Source organism: Canis lupus, chromosome 29, assembly GCF_011100685.1.
Source record: "Canis lupus familiaris isolate Mischka breed German Shepherd chromosome 29, alternate assembly UU_Cfam_GSD_1.0, whole genome shotgun sequence".
Taxonomy (NCBI): domain Eukaryota; kingdom Metazoa; phylum Chordata; class Mammalia; order Carnivora; family Canidae; genus Canis; species Canis lupus.
Window position 1 is genome coordinate 16,801,792 of NC_049250.1, and position 18,880 is coordinate 16,820,671.

The following is an 18,880-nucleotide window of genomic DNA, read 5'->3' on the forward strand; positions in this document are numbered from 1 at the left end:
CTGTTGCTTCTACCTCCTCACTCAGTCCTTTCCTTAAATATCAGTATTAAATGGAACCAGTTTCAGAGAACCAAGAGACTCATGAAATTTTTGTCAAGATTTTTGGATACTCCTGTCAAATTGTTGGGTGCAGACTCTTCTTCTGTATTGTGTCCCTACATTGAATAGCTTACACATATTTTATTTCTAGTTCTTATGTCACTCCCCCACCTCCGCCCATATATCGCTTTTCTTTATCAAGAATCAGGATAAATAAAAGGTACCTCAACTTAGAGATACAATAAACCTTGGAAAAACCAGGACTGCTTTGTGATTGCAGAATGAGGGAAAAATCAAAGAGGGGGTGGGGTGGGAATTAGAGGAAGGATATATTAGTAAGAAAGGAAAACAGGAAAAGTTGTGACTGATTCATCATGTAATATGTGTAGGGTGAAAGTTATTATGTATCTTCCATTGGCAGATCCTGTTAGATTTTTCTCATCTATTCTGCAGTGAATTTCATTTGCAGATGTGACAAAGATGTGCTTTGTTTGAATTGGATGTGTTTGGAGCTAGTATTTTGAAAGGTGGAAATAAACAGATACAGAGTATATACTATTACAGTAGACTTTCATTAAGGTAACCAGTTAGTTTGGAGTAAGAATTTTCTAAGGTACTTTTACTGTAGTTTAGAATGAAACCCAACTCTCTTGGCCTGTTCCCTTCTCAGAAGTAATTCCTGCCCACATCCCCATGCCCAGTTCCTTTTCATATTCTCTGGATCTGTCCCCATGTTCCAGACCAGTCCGTGTGCCATGCCCCTGGTCTGTACATGGATTTTCTTTTGTCTCTTCCTTTGTCAGTTCCCTCCTTCAGGACCCTTGTTTCCATACATCCAGCACCCAGTCCTGTCCCCCTGCTGAAGAAAATGTTTAGCTCTTCCAGCTCTGCTTCCTGCCTTCTGGAAGAGTATTGTTCTTAATCTCCCTTTATGCCTTAATGTGAATCACTGAACCCCCTTCTGCCATATTAGTTAAGAGTGGATAGTAATACTTAAGAATGTATGGGTCCTGAAATTTGGGGTAGGTTCAGTACCAGATAGTATCTGTGATGTGTGAAAGAAATGGAGTTAAGAACTTCTCTGCTTAAATTTTAGAGGTGAAAAGCTGGAGACTCTTAGGATTTTATGAAACAGTTTTTTGGCTGTCTGAAACAAAGATGGACAAGATCTAGGACAGTAACTGCATATAATGGACAAAAAGATGGGCACAATGATGAAGGGAAAACATGCTTTTAAAAAAAGCCTTAACTGATGTTAACTATCCTGGAATTGAAATAAAAAGCTTAATTTGGGGCAGCCCGGGTGGCTTGGTGGTTTAGCGCTGCCTTTGGCCCCAGGGGCCTGATCCTGGAGACCCAGGATGGAGTCCCATGTCCGGCTCCCTGCGTGGAGCCTGCTTCTCCCTCTGCCTGTGTCTCTGCCAGTCTCTCTCTCTCTCTCTCTCTCTCTCTGTCTCTCATGAATAAATAAATGGAATCTTTAAAAAAAAAAAAACTTAATTTGTAAAAAGCCTTTATCAGTGGCTGTCTATTTGAAGAAGTATTTGTCGTCAAAATTTTAACATAGCATGAATTTGGACAGTTTTCTATCATGGTGTTTCATCCATATTTCTATTTTTTATACCTCAAAATAAAAAAAATTAAATCTATTAGTGGGTTTTTTTTTTTATACTTTCTCTTCCTTTTTAAAAAACTATATCCTGTGATAGCATCCTTTTTGTGTGTCCTTATTTCATAATTTAGCCCTGATTGTCCTTGTGTTGGGGCCAATACCCAGGGCCTCTTCTGCATCACACTCTTGGTTAGATGTTGGCATATGATGTTTTATCTTGATACAGTGCTACACAAACCTGACCCTCCTGGTGGCAGAATCAGAAAGCTGTTTTTCCTGTGCATGACTTTCTTTCTTTAACCTGATAGCTAATGGATTTAGAAGAAGGAAATACATGCAGGGGAATTGAGAGACAGTGTGCGCACACCGGGCTCTCAGGTCAGAGCTGTAATCACCTTACTGTGCTGCCACCCAAAAATGTGTGAGAATGTGGATCTTGCAGCCTAAGTTTGTTCATCTGTAAAATGCAGATAAAGGTACTTCATGAGTCTCCATGAGAAGCAAGTGATGTGTTAGATGTAAGGTAAGCTTAAAATAGTGCCTAGAATTAGTACTTCATAAATATTAGTTTCTTAATCCCAACAGTATTGACATCTTGAGCTAGATAACTTTGTTGTAGGGGCTGTCCTGTACGTTGTAGGGTGTTTAGCCTCATCCTTGACATGTAGCCTCTTAGCAAACCCATTAAGTTGTGACAACCAAAAATATCCCCAGGCATTGCCCAGTGTCCCCCTGATGAGAACCACTATACATAAATATAATATTTACTAGCTATTTGTCTACCTTTGCAAATCACAGTCCCTCCTAAAGTCTGGCTGGTCCCTGAAAGTTCTCTTCTCATCTGACCTGCTTCTTTTTGTCATGTTGGACTTGTCTGAGTTGATTCACTGGATGAATATCGAGATTAGGTGAGCCAGGTATCCCTGGGAACCAATCTACAAGACTATATTGTGACTCTTCAACAGAGTGAAGGCAGATGATTTTTTTTTTTAAACATCATCTCTATACCCAAAGTGGAGCTCAAGCTCAATACCCCAAGATCAAGAGTCCCAAGGCCTACTAACTGAGCCAGCTAAGTGGCCTCCCCCCAACTCCATTCTTCTTTTGAAAACCCTAGCATATCTATGAACCTCTCCCAAAATTCCAAGTTGTATTCCCATATGAACCACATAGCTTTTTTTTTTCTATTCTTTTTTAGTTGTGAGGTTTTTATATCAGTCCTCTTCTGATTGCTTTATTTCCCTGCCTGGACATAAGATGATTTTGCAGAATTTTAATTGCTTCAGTTTCACAGAATAAACATAGATTACATTTATAGTAATAGCGGAGTTGCTTTTTCATAGTTTCACTCCTGACCACTTAAGAATAAATTTATGAGCCTTCATTGATTTCCAGAGGACTCTTTAGAGCATATGTTGTTGTAGAAGCAGTGTAGTATAATCTGTAAAAGTCCTGAAGTCAGACCACATGGGTTCAAATCCTGGTTCCATCAGCTGAGCCCGGTTACTTCTCCTTTTATGCTTCAGTTTCTCCTCAGTTTTCCTGTCAGTAAGGCTTTTGTGAAAAGTCACACAGTCTTGCTTGTAATAAGCTCAGCCATTGAATATTAAATATTGTTAGGTTACTGGATTGATTTAACTTGAAGGAAAGGAAGACCTTATTTAAAGTGAGACAGTGTGGGGCAACTGGGTGGCTAACTGGTTGAGTGTCTGCCTTTAGGTCAGGTCGTGATTCTAGGGTCCTGGCATCAAGTCCTGCATTGGACTATCTGCAGGGAGCCTGCTTCTCCCTCTGCTTATGTCTCTGCCTCTCTCTCTGTATCTCTCCTGAATAAATAAATGAAATCTTAAAAAAAAAAAAAAAAAAAAAAAGTGAGACAGTTTGGTATGGCAAACAAGGACATACAGATTTTGGAGTTGGACAGATTTGGACTTAAATCCTAGCCCATTAACTGGATAGTAGCTTGGGCAAGTGATTTCTTTCTTTCTTTAATAATATTATTATTATTGGGGAAGGGGTAAATGATTTAATCTCATTGGTTTTCTCCACAGCAGCATCTTCATTTCCAATACAGGATGTTAGCTCTTTTTCTCCAGAGAAAACTGAAGCAGGCAAGTGTGATCTTTTCAGATTTCTACTCCCATATCTGCCTGGCTTTATTTTTAGTTAGGCTGAGAATATGAGAGTCTTCATCTGCGACCCTTCTCTGCGCTTTCACAGTGTACCATGCATACATCTAAAATCACGCTTACTGAACTTTTGAAATTTTTATATTGCTTATCATTCTCAGATAAGTTCTTTGCAGGTAGGATTTTCTCTTATCTTTGTCTTTCTATTGGTTAACGCATAATGAATCCTTAATAAGTATTTGTTGAACGAAGGAATAAAAAGTAATTTGAAACAAATTGCTATGTATTAGATCCAATTTATTGACTACTTATACAGAGCTAGGTTTTTTACTTAAATGCTTAAAACAACTATATGAAATAGGTGTTGCTAGCCTCATTTTCTAGGTTAGGAAAAGAGGGCTTAGATAATTTAATCTAGTCCAAGGACTAAGGTAGAGAATTGCATCATTTTGTCCCTGTAGCAGTTGTGGTCACAAGACAGAAGATTGTCTCTCAGGAGTTTTTGGCCTTGGAGGAACACAGTAGCTAGCTACCAAACTGCGGCCTGTTCAGGAGGGCACAAGATGAGCAAATACATATCCTGATCCCCTTTTCCCCATTTCATGCCAGAGGGATGAAATCAACCAGCAGCTAGAGGGCAATGGAGCTTATAGGATGCAGGCTGTAGAGGTCAGCATCCCAGGGCGTGGAGCAGGGTGGAGATGGATCTGAAAAGACATAGAGGATATCCAGCAGAGTCCTCCCCTTCCTGTCCCTTAGTATTATCTCTTGTACTTTGGGCATAAAACTCGTGTTTCTAACTCAGAGAAAACACAATTAGTCACTGTTGGCCAACTGTATCCAGTTCATTCATACTCCCACCTGGAACCACTGCCTGTGTTCATAGAAGGGAACAGAGAAGAAAACTAAGATAAAACAAAACTGCTATTGTCTTGGCATCTGTAGCTAGTCTTTTGCCTCAAGCTGATAACTAGTACCTATTTTATGTTCCCCTACCGTTTTCCAGGACGTAGCTGGTCAAAGGTGTTTACTGGTGGAGGACTCCAGACCTTCATTCCCACAGGATCAAAGTCTGTAGTAGTCCATCTTTATTGAGTTGCCAGTTTCCCATTGACTGGTACTGTTGGACATGCCCCATTGAATCTTTTCCATTCAGACATAATTCTCCTCCCCACACCGTATAATGACATCTAAGTTTCCAACTGGAAATCCAGATCAGTCACCTGACTGGGACAGTGACCTCTGTCTTACTAGGTTGAGTGGCTTTATAAACCACAGATGGCTAAGGAGTAGGCTTAGCTTTCAGTTTAACAGGACTAGACTGTTCCTCACTGGAAGCGCTCCTCCACCAAACCCAGGGTTGCAGCAGAAAGCAGAAATTGCTTAGAGATAATACTGAGAAGAGCTATTCTTGGTTCCTGCCCAACAGAGTCTGTGTGCAATAGCACCATACATTGGCTTTTGGTGTAGCATGTATACCACATCTTATGGTCTAGTACCAGTGTTAAACAGTGTTATCTCCCAGCAGGTGCCAGAGCTGAGCTTTCTATAGCCATTCCATTGCTCTGTTAGGCAACTTCTTCTAAGTGAAGAGACGTAAGACTAGCACATTCTATGGTTATGAGCCTTTTGTCACACTTCCTGGCCTTAAATGTGTTCCTTGGCATGATGTGATGTTTATAGGATTTATGACAGTAAGTAAGGCATGATATAACCATGGATGGTGCTTCTGGCCAGAAGCATTTCGGGGAAGGAAGGCAAATCTGGCTTCTGTGAGGACAGATGTTGCTCCAAGTGGCTGTCTGCTCCCCTTATGGGATGGTGCCATAGTAGGGCTTAATTTTGGTTTTTGCTGTTGAAGTTGGGCGCTCAGCACTGGTATAAGCTAGATCAGGATAGCCTGAGGAAGCCCATATTGTTGCCCATCTATGCCCTTTTGTTTGTATGGGGGCAGGAGGTACATGGGGAATCTGTGTAACTTCCCCTCAATTTTAGTATAAACCTTAAACTGTTAAAAAAATAGTGTTAATAAAAACTATGATAGAAGAAAATTTAGTATCTTGAGAAGAAAAGGGGTATAATGTCATGTTAAATCACAGATCCCAGGGATCCCTGGGTGGCGCAGCAGTTTGGCGTCTGCCTTTGGCCCAGGGCGCGATCCTGGAGACCTGGGATCGAGTCCCACGTTGGGCTCCTGGTGCATGGAGCCTGCTTCTCCCTCTGCTTGTGTCTCTGCCTCTCTCTCTGTGTGTGACTATCATAAATAAATAAATAAACTTATAAAAAAAAATAAAAAATAAATCACAGATCCTGGAATGAGACCCCACTTCAAGTTCTGATTCCACCAACCAGTTGCTTCAATGACTTTAAGCAGTTACTTAGCCCCACTAAGTGTCTCTTTGCTCACATGTAAAACGAGAGTGACGATAGTATCTCCTAGGGTTACTGTGAAGATTAGATGTCATCCCAGTGCCTAGCATACAGTAATAATAATCATCACTATCATTATTGGTATTAAAATACGAAGTTTAAAGTACTAATTTGTAAAACAGTATGTTCCATCATTTAACATACGTACACAGATACACATAATACATATATAAAAAATTGTCACACCCTTACATGTTTATAGACAGAAAAATGAAATACATGCAAAAAATATTGACTGTACATGTCTGTTGTGTGCTGAAATAATGGATTTTTTCTACATGCCTTTCTGTATGCTTCTAATTTTTATGGTTATTATTTTTGTATTCAAATGACAAAAGTCACTCCATGAATTTTATGAAGAATTTAAAAGTGACTCAAGAAGGTAATTGAGCCAAATTTCATCACATAAAAACATAGTTTTTAGCCTAAGGTTTAGTTAATCCTTGTTGATGAAATCAGGGAGGATACCACAATTCAGCCAATTCAGTCTGAGAACTGAGGGTACATTCAGTCAGGGACCATCGCAGTTCTGATACTAAGTTTATGTTGTTGATGATGGGTCTCCATGTCAACAAAATGAAGTATAGTCACTGAGCGGTGAAAACACAGACATTGCCCAGAGATTGAACGGAGTACTCCAGAAACTGAGTGACATAGATATGACAGATCTTGATCATTCAGGAATCTTCCGTGCATAAGCATCAAAAGCAAGCAAAGAAGCGTAAGCTGTGATTCAGCACCAAAATGAGTGAATTGCTTCTGAAAGAGTGATTTCATTTTCTCAGATATTTCTGTACTTCAGAATTTTGGATCCCATGCAGTTCAGGCCAAGTCACAGTGGAAAATAAGTCCAACTTCTTTTTGAGGTCTAATAGACTGATTCTCTCAGGATGCTCATGAGCTCCCAGAAGTGTTAGATCTGAGTTTGGTAAATACCTTCAACAACTTTTTGCTGCTAAGTCATCTAACCAGTTAAAATAATCTAACTTTCACAGCTAACTTCCACTCCTTCCAAGTAACCCATAAACTGTCAGGTCAAAGGCGTTAGACAAAGAAATACTGCCTTAGCTACTTTGTCTTGGGTTCATTGAGCAAGCAATGGGTGATTGGGAAAGAGGCTGACTGACATCCATAGGAGCAGTCATCTTGACTACCTGATTATTGAGAGTCTCTCTTCAGTGAGCTTTTATGTAGGACACAAATGTTTTTTACATTCTGTGCTGTATTGAAAAGTTCATCTACATGCATCTGCAAACCCCTCCCTCTTTTAAACTTTTAAAAAATTTGATTAAGAAAAAGATGAAAGTACAACTTATGGGAATATATTCTCCCCTTTAAAAAACAATTGGATCTTGTCCTTTCCAACTCTTTTACAAGTGAGCCATCCATTAACCACTGGCCACAGGTCAGCATTGATATATACCTTGGGCATGCATTTCTCCTGACACCACATATACTGCTCAGAATTCTGCCCACTTTGGGAAGATTTCCCTTCACCACTCTTTCAGGACCATCTGTGAATAGGGCAACATTGTCTTCTTTCTGGTTGGAACTAACATACCATACATGTCTGTTCATAATCGGACATGTCTTTTCTCTCCTCTGCTAACTGGTCATAGGATCCTCCCTGGGAGCATGTGTTGAGAGCTAAAAAGGAAGATGCTGCAAGTACCAGGTGTTCTGTAGTTTACTTGTGCCTTCCAGAACTGCTCAGGCCTAGTCTTGCTTTTATTTTTTTTTTTTTTTTTTTTTTTTTTAATTTTATTTATTTATTATAGGCACACAGTGAGAGAGAGAGAGAGGCAGAGACATAGGCAGAGGGAGAAGCAGGCTCCATGCACCGGGAGCCCGACGTGGGATTCGATCCCGGGTCTCCAGGATCGCGCCCTGGGCCAAAGGCAGGCGCCAAACCGCTGCGCCACCCAGGGATCCCCTAGTCTTGCTTTTAACATATCAAGTGGAACGCTTTTGTACAGTCTGGTTTTATGATTCAGTGGGTCAGATAATACTGTTCATGATGGGCTGTTTTTAATACACAGTTTCTTGACTTTGATTTCCCATGGGCAGGTATATAATCTTTACTTCAGCTTAGTAGCAAGCCAAGAACCAAATGGACAAAAGTTATTGACAGTACCCTAAGGAGTCCATAACTCTTATTCTCTTGATGCTTGTCAGGGGCCCCTTACCCCATCCCTGCCTGCTGTATCATTAGTAGTACTAGTGGGTGTGCTAAGGCATAGCCCCAAGAGTCAGGGCAGCTTTTATTGCTGAAGAATCTTGTCTTGAATCAGGCCCCAGTAAAAACTGGCAGCCTTATGGGTTCCCCAGGATATAAGTCAGAGCAGCATATCAAAATATGAAGCTCACCAGTTGTGTTACCTCCTTCTTAGCGAACATAGTACCAAGTGTGGCAGTTTTACTTTAGATGGGATATCCAGCCTCAGTCCTCTGGAGCCATAGGAACAACCAATGTGGTAGATCCCTAACTTCCATGGGTTTTATCCTCCATCCTCTGGCCTGTATGTGTATCTTACAAAGGTATGGAGTGCTTGCTACTTCTTGTTCACCAGATCCAGTTAACATAATGCCATAACTGTGATGAACCAGTGTAGTGATCTTTGGAATACTGAGATGATCAAGGTCTTTCCAGACTATATTATGACAGTGTAGAAATAGCCCTTAGGTAAAACATTGAAGACGCACTACTATTTCAGGCAGTTGGGAAATTGCATCGTATTATCCTTATTGGTGATGATACAAAAGAAAACATTTGCCAGGTCAATAGTTACTACCAGATATCAGACGTTATGCTCATTTTCTCCAGCAAGAAGGATCACATTTAGAAGTGCAGCCATGATTGGCCTCACCATCTGATCAAAGTCATAGTAATCTGCTGTCATGTTCCAAGATCTTTCTGGCTTTGGTCCAGGTAAACAGGCAAGTTAAAAGGAGATAGAACAGGAATCAGTGCTGCTATATCCTTCAAGTTTTTTGATAGTAGTACTGATTTCTGAGCTTATCCCATGGATATGGTACAGCTTTTGGTTTACTTTCATAGTGAGGAGAGGAGAAGAGTTCCAAGGGCTTCTTCATGGCCCTTTGTTCTATATGACTTTTATGACATAGGAGAGGGAACCATTGCGGGGACTTGGGCAATTCCTAAGTATATCCCGTTTGCACAAAAATTTTAGGACTTGGGACATAACCACAGGATGGGCCTGTTGTCCCATTGTACCCACCATGAGATATCAGGGTTGACTTCATCACTCATCTCTTTTCTGGAATGAGATAGGTCCTCTGACTGGTGAGCCATGTTTTGGATCTCCCGGGATTAGTGTCAGTTTAGACCTAGTGTCTAATAACCCTTGGAAAGGCTATACATTTCTCTTTCCCCAGTGGGCAGTCACCTTTATGAATGGCTGTAGGTCTTGGAGAAGGACCGGAGAAAAATTGATAGGATATACTTGTCACCATGTATAGGATCACAGTAATCTCATATTTAGTCCTCCTTGGTCTAACATCCTTTGAATGTACTCCCATATATGCTCCTCAGACTCCTGCTGGTAAAAATTTTTGACATTCTGCAGATTTTTCGGTATAAAGGCAGTCCCTTTCTAGAGTCAGCTTTGAACTTCTTTCTGGGTTCTTTGGGAGCTAACTCCTGTTAGGGTGCAATGAAGGGTGGTGGGAATAGGCAGTGAAGAATTGGCATCCCCATAAGTGCTGGGCTCTATACTTAATTGTGTACTATTCATGTCCCCTGGGTACCTTGTATGAAACCGCTTATCCTGCTTCCCAGCTCTTTCCTCCTCATCTATTCCTGTTGCCACTTAATGACATATTTTATTGTCCCTTCCAAAGAGAAGGTCTAAGGCATCATGTTCTCCTCTAGTTCTGTTCCTGTGGACCATGCACAGTAAGATACAAATAGACAGTCAAGCTCATATATAATGCGGTATCAATAAGGCCTACCATCCTCTGGGTCCCACATTCTCAAGAGATAGGTGTGAAATGTGTAGCACTGTAACTTTCACCCTCTTGTCACTTCTGCCACAGATGGAGAATGGGCTGATATGGGTCTGGGATTCCTGGACAAGTTCATCTGCATTAATTTCCATCCGCTGGGATTCCTGGACAAGTTCATCTGCTTAATTTCCATCCGCTGTGATTCTTTAGCAGTAAAGCTCTGGGACTGCAGGGCAAGACTTTGATCAGGTGGCTGGTCTACTGGGGAGCTGAAAAAGCTAGCTGCTTTTATGGGACACTCTGAGCTTAGGAGGAGGCCAGTTACATTTCTGTGTTTTTTTTTGACAGCTAATTCAACTATGTATAAGTCTTTCTTGACTGCATTTCCAGCATCAAATCCAGAAAAGTAGGTTTTGAATAATCTCAAAGGAAGCACCCTTTTTTTTATTTTGAAGTTTTTTGTTTTTTTTTTTAAGATTTTATTTATTTATTCAGGAGAGACACAGAGAGAGAGAGAGAGAGAGAGAGCGCGCGCGCGAGCCAAAGACACAGGCAGAGGGAGAAGCAGGCTCCATTCAGGGAGCCTGATGTGGGACTTGATCCGGATCTCCTGGGCCAAAGGCGGCGCTAAACCAAGGAAGTGCCCTTTTAATCGATTAAAACTCACTATACCTGAATATTCAATGCCTCCTACTAGATATTTGAAATCATTACTTGAATATAATTTATTTATAATTATTATATCTCTCAGAATGACTTCCTAAAATTAGTCACCAGGGAAACTGGCAAACTAATTCCTTAATGGGTGTTATTTGGTATCCGTGGAGAGTCTGGGTTGATATGTGTAGCAGAAGTGACCTCAGTTTGACATTTTGAGCCCTTTGTCCTTGGGTGAATGATAAGATTAACATAATTATATTTGTTCTCTATGAAGATCTATAATATCTCTGATCAGGGGTCCAGTACAGAAGAATTATCCAAAGTTGTTAGAATGTATAGCATAGCACAATGCTTAAGAGTCCAGACTGGAGCCACACAGCCTGGGTTCAAATCCTGGATAGGCAAATTTATTTAAGATCTCCATGTCTCAGTTGCCTCACATGTAAAATGGAAGTAAATAGTTACCTACCACTATATAGGATCCTAATCTGAAGCAGGCTTCACCTCATCTTGATGCAAAAAGTCTGAAAAACACACTTTAGGGGTGCCTGGCTGCCTCAGTCGGAAGAGTACGTAGCTCTTAATCTCAGGGTTGTGAGTTCAAGCTCCACCTTGGGTGTAGAGATTACTTAAATGAATAAACTTTAAAAAAAAGTTGAAAAACATACTTTGAAAAACCTTGCTTGAAATCTAACAGAATAGAACCCTTTTAGGTGAAAGTTGGGTTAGTCCATATGAATTTCTTAGTAGCGAGAGAAGGTAGATGGGATGCACATGTTTGATTGTGATTTAGCTAAGAGAAACATAAGAGAAACTATATCTCTAACCTGGGCTGAGACATATGATCAAATGTAAATTCCTCCCAGAATAAGCATAAAATGAGTCCTGTGAATAATGACAAATCATTGGGTTTTTTTAGATTTTTTTTGCTAATCCGTGTTTTTTTTCTTTTTTTTTTTTCCTGTTCATTAAGGTTGCATGATGGAATTTGAATATTACCTCAAGAGGTTTTATATTTTGGATTAGCTAGCTGTGTTTGTCCTCTGCTATTTCTTCGGACTCATTTTTTGGTGTCCTTTTGAGGCAATAAACCCAAAGGGATTATACCATGGACTACAAAGAAAGCTGCCCAAGTGTAAGCATTCCCAGCTCTGATGAACACAGAGAGAAGAAGAAGAGGTTTACTGTAAGTATGTAATATAAAGCATATGGAGGACAATGGAATAGAGAATATTTCCATTTCTCCTTTTGTTCTTCCTTAACCAGAACATCCTCCCCATGTTTCCACATATCCAGACCTTACTTATCTTTCAAATGATATATCCTCCACAGTCTTCCCTTTGTACTGTAACAGAATATAGTCTCCTTTTCAGACTTTTCCCTGTTTACCCTTGGAGAAGCTTTTGGAACCCTAATAGATCCTCTCACCAGAAAATGTGCAAACACAATGATCTACAAACATGCTTGCAATTTTGCATGCATTGTCAGGTTAATGGACTCCAGAAGTCATTGATCCCATATTAAGAACCACTGACTGTCTTGTAATTTCCACAGCATCTTTCTTATGACATTAATCATTTTATACCTCAGTTTTTAAAAAATGTTTAATCCAGTATTTTATCTTTTTTTTCCACCTGAAAGGTTTTTTTTTTTACCTGAAAGGCAAGATTAGTCGATCTCTAATTTTACTTTTTATCACGGTAGTATCTACTATAGAACAATAAAGAATAAGGACAATGAATGTTTGCTGGATCATTGTATCAGTGACTATTATTGGAGAGTAGCCATTTCTCTAATTAGTGTAATGAAGCATGCTGTATTTAGTTCCAGTAGTCCTGTTTGTGTGTACATTCCCAGATCGCCTGCCCTCCTCCCCCTGAAACAGTATCAGTTATCTTGTCTGTAACTGATCTGCTCTTCCTTGTAAGCTCCCACCTGCTGAATGCTATGAAGAAATTAAGCCAATTCTGTATAACACTTACTTCGAGCTAAAATTTAAGCAGTTCCTTTAAGTTAAAATGCTTGGGCTGTCTTCATTCTGCTCTCTTTCTCCCACTTGAACACACACTTCTCCAATTTGATGTTGCAGTTTATGGGTAGAGAGGTGTCCCCTTTCATGGTATTTTGTTGAGTCAGTGACTGACTTCATGGTAGCCTGCCGAAGGCTCTTGTATTTTTGTTAGCCCTCTAGATCTTTGCTGTCCCGGGTGTAGAGTGACTGGTCTGGCAGACAGCCAGCTGTGGTTGACCTGATCTAGCCCTGGACATTTTGTTGGCATTCATTGCTGGCATCTACAGTCGATCAACTGATTTGTGATCTGTTCTTCATTGGCTTGGCCACAGTGGTGGTGACTCACTGCTGACTCAGCTTTCCTTAGCTCTTGATGGCTGTTGACCCTACTGAGGCTCTGCCATTGCTTTCACTGCTCTTGACTCAAGTGGTCTACCTCAGCCTCTGACTTGGGGATCTCCTGGCTCCTGCCAGGTGCATCCCATGACAAATGACTTTCAACTCAGAGTTCATGTCACAATGGAAAATTGAGGAGTTAAACTGAACCCTTTGGTCTGACCACTCCAGTCTCCCTTCTTAACTAGGTAGGGCTGGAGCCCCAAATGACACTTTTCTCCCAGAATCCCAGTTAAGGAGCTGGAAATAACCTCTCTTCTTCTGTCCTCTGTTCTCTGTTTCTTAATAAATGTACCTCCATATCCTATACCAAAGCCCAAAGTAGAGACTGCATTGTATCTGGCCATTTGCCTCTGCTCAGTGTCTGTTGCAGCAGTATCTTAAGCATTGTGCATTTATTCCATAATCTTATAAGGAAGTCTTAGAAACATCACATCGATGGTAAACAAGAGGTCCATATACCTCAGTAAAATAGTGGAGTGTGTGTGAAGGTTTTTTCCTTCCCTCTCTCTTTTTTTTTTTTTTTAATTATTTTTTTACCTTTGAGCATTCTCTCCTTCAAGGGCATAGCCTCATATCAATTTTTTTAAAAGATTTTATTTATTTATTCATGAGAGAGAGATAATGGTAGAGACACAGGCAGAGGGAGAAGCAGGCTTCCTGGGGGGAGCCTGATGTGGGGCTTGGTCCAAGGGCCTCAGGATCATGACCTGAGCCAAAGGCAGACGCTCAATCACTGAACTACCCAGGTGCCCGCTCTTGCCAAATTTAATGGAAGTTCAAATATAGCAAATATAGGCAGTGGGTTATCTCACTGTCCATGTACTTTTCTTGGTAGAGGTATTTTTTTGACTTTTGTGAAAGGTGCAGGGAAGCCTATAACGTCACTCTTACTCACCTGTCCCACAGCTGTCCCCTGCATACTCAAAGGCCCTCTCCAGATCACCTTATTCATTTCCTTGCTTCAGATTATCAAATGTTGCCTTTGTAGAGAGGCTTTTTCTGACCATACTTTATAAAATAGTATCTTAACACCCCATCCTACTGTTTTCACTCTCTGTCCTGCTTACCTTTTTTAATCTTTTTCTTATTTTAATTAATTAATTAATTAATTTTTAAATATTTTATTTATTCATGAGAGAGAGAGAGAGAGAGAGAGAGGCAGAGACACAGGCAGAGGGAGAAGCAGGTTCCATGCAGGGGGCCCAACACAGGACTCAGTCCTGGGTCTCCAGGATCACGCCCTGGGCCAAAGGTGGCACTAGACTGCTGGGCCACCGGCGCTGCCCTCCATCGAGTCCCACGTCAGGCTCCCTGCATGGAGCCTGCTTCTCCCTCTGCCTGTGTCTCTGCCTGTCTCTGCCTTTCTTTCTCTCTCTCTCTCTGTGTCTCTCATGCATAAATAATAAATAAAATCTTTTAAAAAAACAAGTCGGATGGATGCTTAACCGACTGAGCCACCCAGGCATCCCCCTGGTTTTTTTTTAGTATAGGCTCCACACCTAGCATGGAGTCCAGTGCAGGGCTTGAACTCACAACTCTGAGATCAAGACCTGAGCTGAGATCAAGAGTCAGATGCTTAACTGAGCTACTGAAGTGCCCCTACCCTATTTAATTTTTTAATAGCATTATCACTACCTGACACATTTTGTATTTATTTATTACTAGAATAGACTAGAATGCAAGGGCCTTTGAAATAAGAACTTCCCTCACTATTGCTTTATCAGTACCCAGAACAGAGATGGATATTAAAAAGTATTTGTTGAATTGATGTTGAATGAAAAGTAATACTAAGTTCACATGTTAGTTACTGATTGCTACAGGGAAGTCCTCAAGAACCTCAGTTCTAGGGGACGCCTGGGTGGCTCAGCGGTTTAGCGTCTGCCTTTGGCTCAGGGCGTGGTCCTGGGGTCCAGGATCAAGTCCCACATCGGGTTCCCTGCAAGGAGCCTGCTTCTCCCTCTGCCTAGGTCTCTGCCTCTCTCTGTGTGTGTCTCATGAATAAATAAATTAAATCTTAAAAAAAAAAAAAAAAAAAAGAACCTCAGTTCTAGTCAACACAGACTCCACCTTACCCAACACAGACTCTGTGTTGAGCTTCAGCAGGTCCCAGATGCCTGTGTCATACTTGGGAACATAAATAGATGTTGTATTATTTGCTATTTGCTAGTATTTTTGTACTCTAGTTATCTTTTATATAGCTCTATACTGTGAAGCTTCTAACAGAGAGATGCATTGCCTTCTATGATGTCTTAAATCAAGTTTCAATTATACTTTCATTAATCCATTCCACAAATTGTCATTGAGTTTCTGTGTCGTGTAGGTACTGTTCTAGACATGGGATATGGTAGGTAGCAAGAATGATACAGCCTTTCCTCTCAAGGAACTTAGATTCTGGTAGGGTAAGATAGGAAATAAGGAAATACTTAAAAAAAAACAACAACATAATTTTGGGGCTCCCAGGGGGCTAAGTTGGTTAAGCATCAGGCTCAGATCATGATCCTGGAGTCCTGGGATCGAGCCCCACTTCTGACTCCCTACTTGGCAGGGAGCTTGCTTCCTTTGCTCCTTCCCCTGCTCATGCTTGTGCATGCGTGCTCTCTTAAATAAATAAAATCTTTTTTAAAAAAACAAGTAGGGATCCCTGAGTGGCTCAGCGGTTTAGCGCCTGCCTTTAGCCCAGGGTGTGATCCTGGAGTCCTGGGATCGAGTCCCATATTGGGGTCCCTGCATGGAGCCTGCTTCTCCCTCTGCCTGTGTCTCTGCCTCTCTCTCTCTTTCTGTGTCTCTCATGAATAAATAAATAAAATCTTTTTAAAAAATAAAAAACAAGTAATTTTATATTGTAATAAGCATTGTACTGCTTTCTGTGAATTCTTGTGCTTCTTTGGCAAATGAAAGTGTTTTTTAAAATTTGAAGAGTTTGTTTTTACCTATTGGTGTTTTATTAGAACTGACTTAGGGAACCCTGGGTGGCGCAGCGGTTTACCGCCTGCCTTTGGCCCAGGGCGCGATCCTGGAGACCTGGGATCAAGTCCCACGTCGGGCTCCCGGTGCATGGAGCCTGCTTCTCCCTCTGCCTGTGTCTCTGCCTCTCTCTCTCTATCTGTGTGACTATCATGAATAAATAAAAATTAAAAAAAAAAAAAAAAGAACTGACTTAATAAACCCTTGCTGGAGGCACCTGGATGGCTTAGTTGGTTAAGTGTCTGCATTTGGCTCAGGTTGTGATCCTGGGGTCCTGGGATCGAACCCCTTATTGGGCTCCCTGCTTGGCAGGGAGTGTGCTTCTCCTCTGCCCCTCCTCCTGGTTGCTCATGCTCTCTCTCCTAAATAAATAAAGTCTTTTAAAAAAAATAGGCCCTTGTTCATAAGTCATAGTGCTGATTAGTAACTTCAGGTGGCTTTATCTTAGTTCCTATAAACATATTTGCAGCAGAGCTGCTTCAGTCTGGAACCCATTTGTGGGTTCTTGTCTTGGCTCTACTTGGGTAACCACGGGAAGCCACCTTACCACAACTAGGAAGCCAGCATAAATAACTGAAGAAGCTTGCAATCATCTAAACTTAGGTTTCTGATCCTTTGATAGCAGTCCTGCTTCCGATCCTGTCTGATCCTGAGTACTCTATGAGATAAATCTGTAGTCTAATCTTAGATGGTACAGCTTCATTGGCACCTTGACCAGCTGCTTTATCCTCTACTTCTGCATTCTTTCCTTGTGAGTAGTGTCGTCTTACAAACAAATCTGGTATCATATATCCAATAGCTTCCTGTAAGACAACTTGATGCCTTCTTGGTTAAGACTGGAAGTGCCGTATTACCACCCACCACCACATGTAGCTCATGTAGAGTGCCTGAGTGCTCTTTTTTTTCAGTGTAAGTAATTCATCACTTAACTCAGGTGATTGATACCAAGACCCTTCCAGGTGAGACTTTATTCTTCCTCTCACAGAGGACTGTGGCTTTACATTCTCAATGTGCATTTGTTAATGTGATCATATCTTACCTAGTGCTATAAAATTTGTATGTTATAATCACATACAGTATCAGAGAGGTGCTTCACCATATTATCTAACTATAAGTTTGTGAATGTAGCTTTCAATCTTTTATGGGAAAGGATAGTTTATACATAGTTGTATGCCCATCTTCTAAAAATAAACCTGGTTTACTCTGTTGTCTAGTAGACTGTGGACAACTGTATTGTAAACCCCAAAGCAATTCCTATCTCTATAATTCCTAACCCAAATCATATATCAGTGAGTTTTTCCTCAAATACCTGGATTGTTATTATTTGTCCCTTTCCCCTGCAGTTGGTTAAGTGTCTGACTCTTGGTTTCAGCTCAGGTCATAATCTCAGGGTTGTGGGATCAAGCCCCTCATTGGGCTCCTTGCTCAGTGTAGCATCTGCTTAAGACTCTCTCCCTCTCCCTCTGCCTCTCCCTACTCTGTGTGCTTCTCTCTCTTTCTCTTTCTCTCTCTCAAATCTTTAAAAAAGAAAAAAAGAAATGACACAGACCATTGGGGTCCCAAACTCTTTTCTCTACATTGCTATGTTGAATTATACTCTGAGAATATGGGATGGGATGAATTAAGAGAATTCTGTATTATAATTGTTGATTTGATACTGGTTGTAGTACATAAAGGGTTAGAAGATTTAAATTTCAGTCTCATAAGTCTGTGAATTTGGGCAAGTTTTTCAGCTTTTTTTGGGCCATCATTTTCTCATGTATATTCTAGGGGTTGTAATGTTTGTTCTTCTTACTTGTTCTTGACTATGGTTATATGGAGTTATGTATATATGAAAATATTAATCACATGAAAGATGGTAGTATAGGAAGTCTGAGGATAAATTCCTAGTGTGAAAAATACTGTGTACAAGATGACCTGGAAAGAGAACTAATAACTGAGTCTTTACTATGTGCTAGGCATCCTTTTGAAAATGCTTTATAATTTCAGGATAATGGTTATTGCTGAGGAAGAAAGGAGAATGGCATCAATTCAATCTATTGTGTAATTTTGGGGGAAAAAGTATGAAATAAGTGGCAAAATGTTAGAATTCAGAACATCTGAATGAGTTCACAGGTGTTCGTTGTGTTATTCTCTTGAAATATATGGAACTATTTCTTAACATTTTAAAAATGAAATGTCTCCTAAAAATATAAAAATCTCCTTTCAAGAAGTCTTTCAGCCGATATCCTTATGTATTTTAGAGAATCGTGTATAAACATGAATGTCTAGTATCAATTTTATGAGAATAAAAACAGATTATTCACCTATTAAATCGCTAATGAATTTTTTTTTTTTGCAATCAAGTTTTATTATACTGTTTTTTATTTCCACAGGTTTATAAAGTTCTGGTCTCAGTGGGTAGGAGTGAGTGGTTTGTCTTCAGGAGATATGCGGAGTTTGATAAGCTTTACAATACTGTAAGTAAATGTCAGTCTGCAGGATTTTTATTTAAAACAAGACACCTGAGGGTGTCTGGCTGGCTCAGTTGGAAGAGTGTGCAACTCTTGATCTTAGGATTTTAAGTTCAAGACCTATATTAGGTATAGAGACTACTTAAATAAAACTTAAAAAAAAAGAATAAAACACCTGAGAAAACTTGCAAATAAGAGAGATTTCATTTTTTTTTTA

General features: G+C 40.3%; 1 protein-coding gene across 1 annotated transcript in view; it reads left to right on the plus strand.

The window, feature by feature from the left end:
- The first annotated feature begins 11,944 nt into the window (after window positions 1-11,944).
- Window positions 11,945-18,880, plus strand: part of SGK3 (serum/glucocorticoid regulated kinase family, member 3) — a 70,270-nt gene continuing 63,334 nt past the window's right edge. Inside the window, 2 exon segments of the mRNA NM_001190428.1 lie at window positions 11,945-12,022; window positions 18,586-18,669. Coding sequence (NP_001177357.1) covers window positions 11,945-12,022; window positions 18,586-18,669 — 162 coding nt within the window.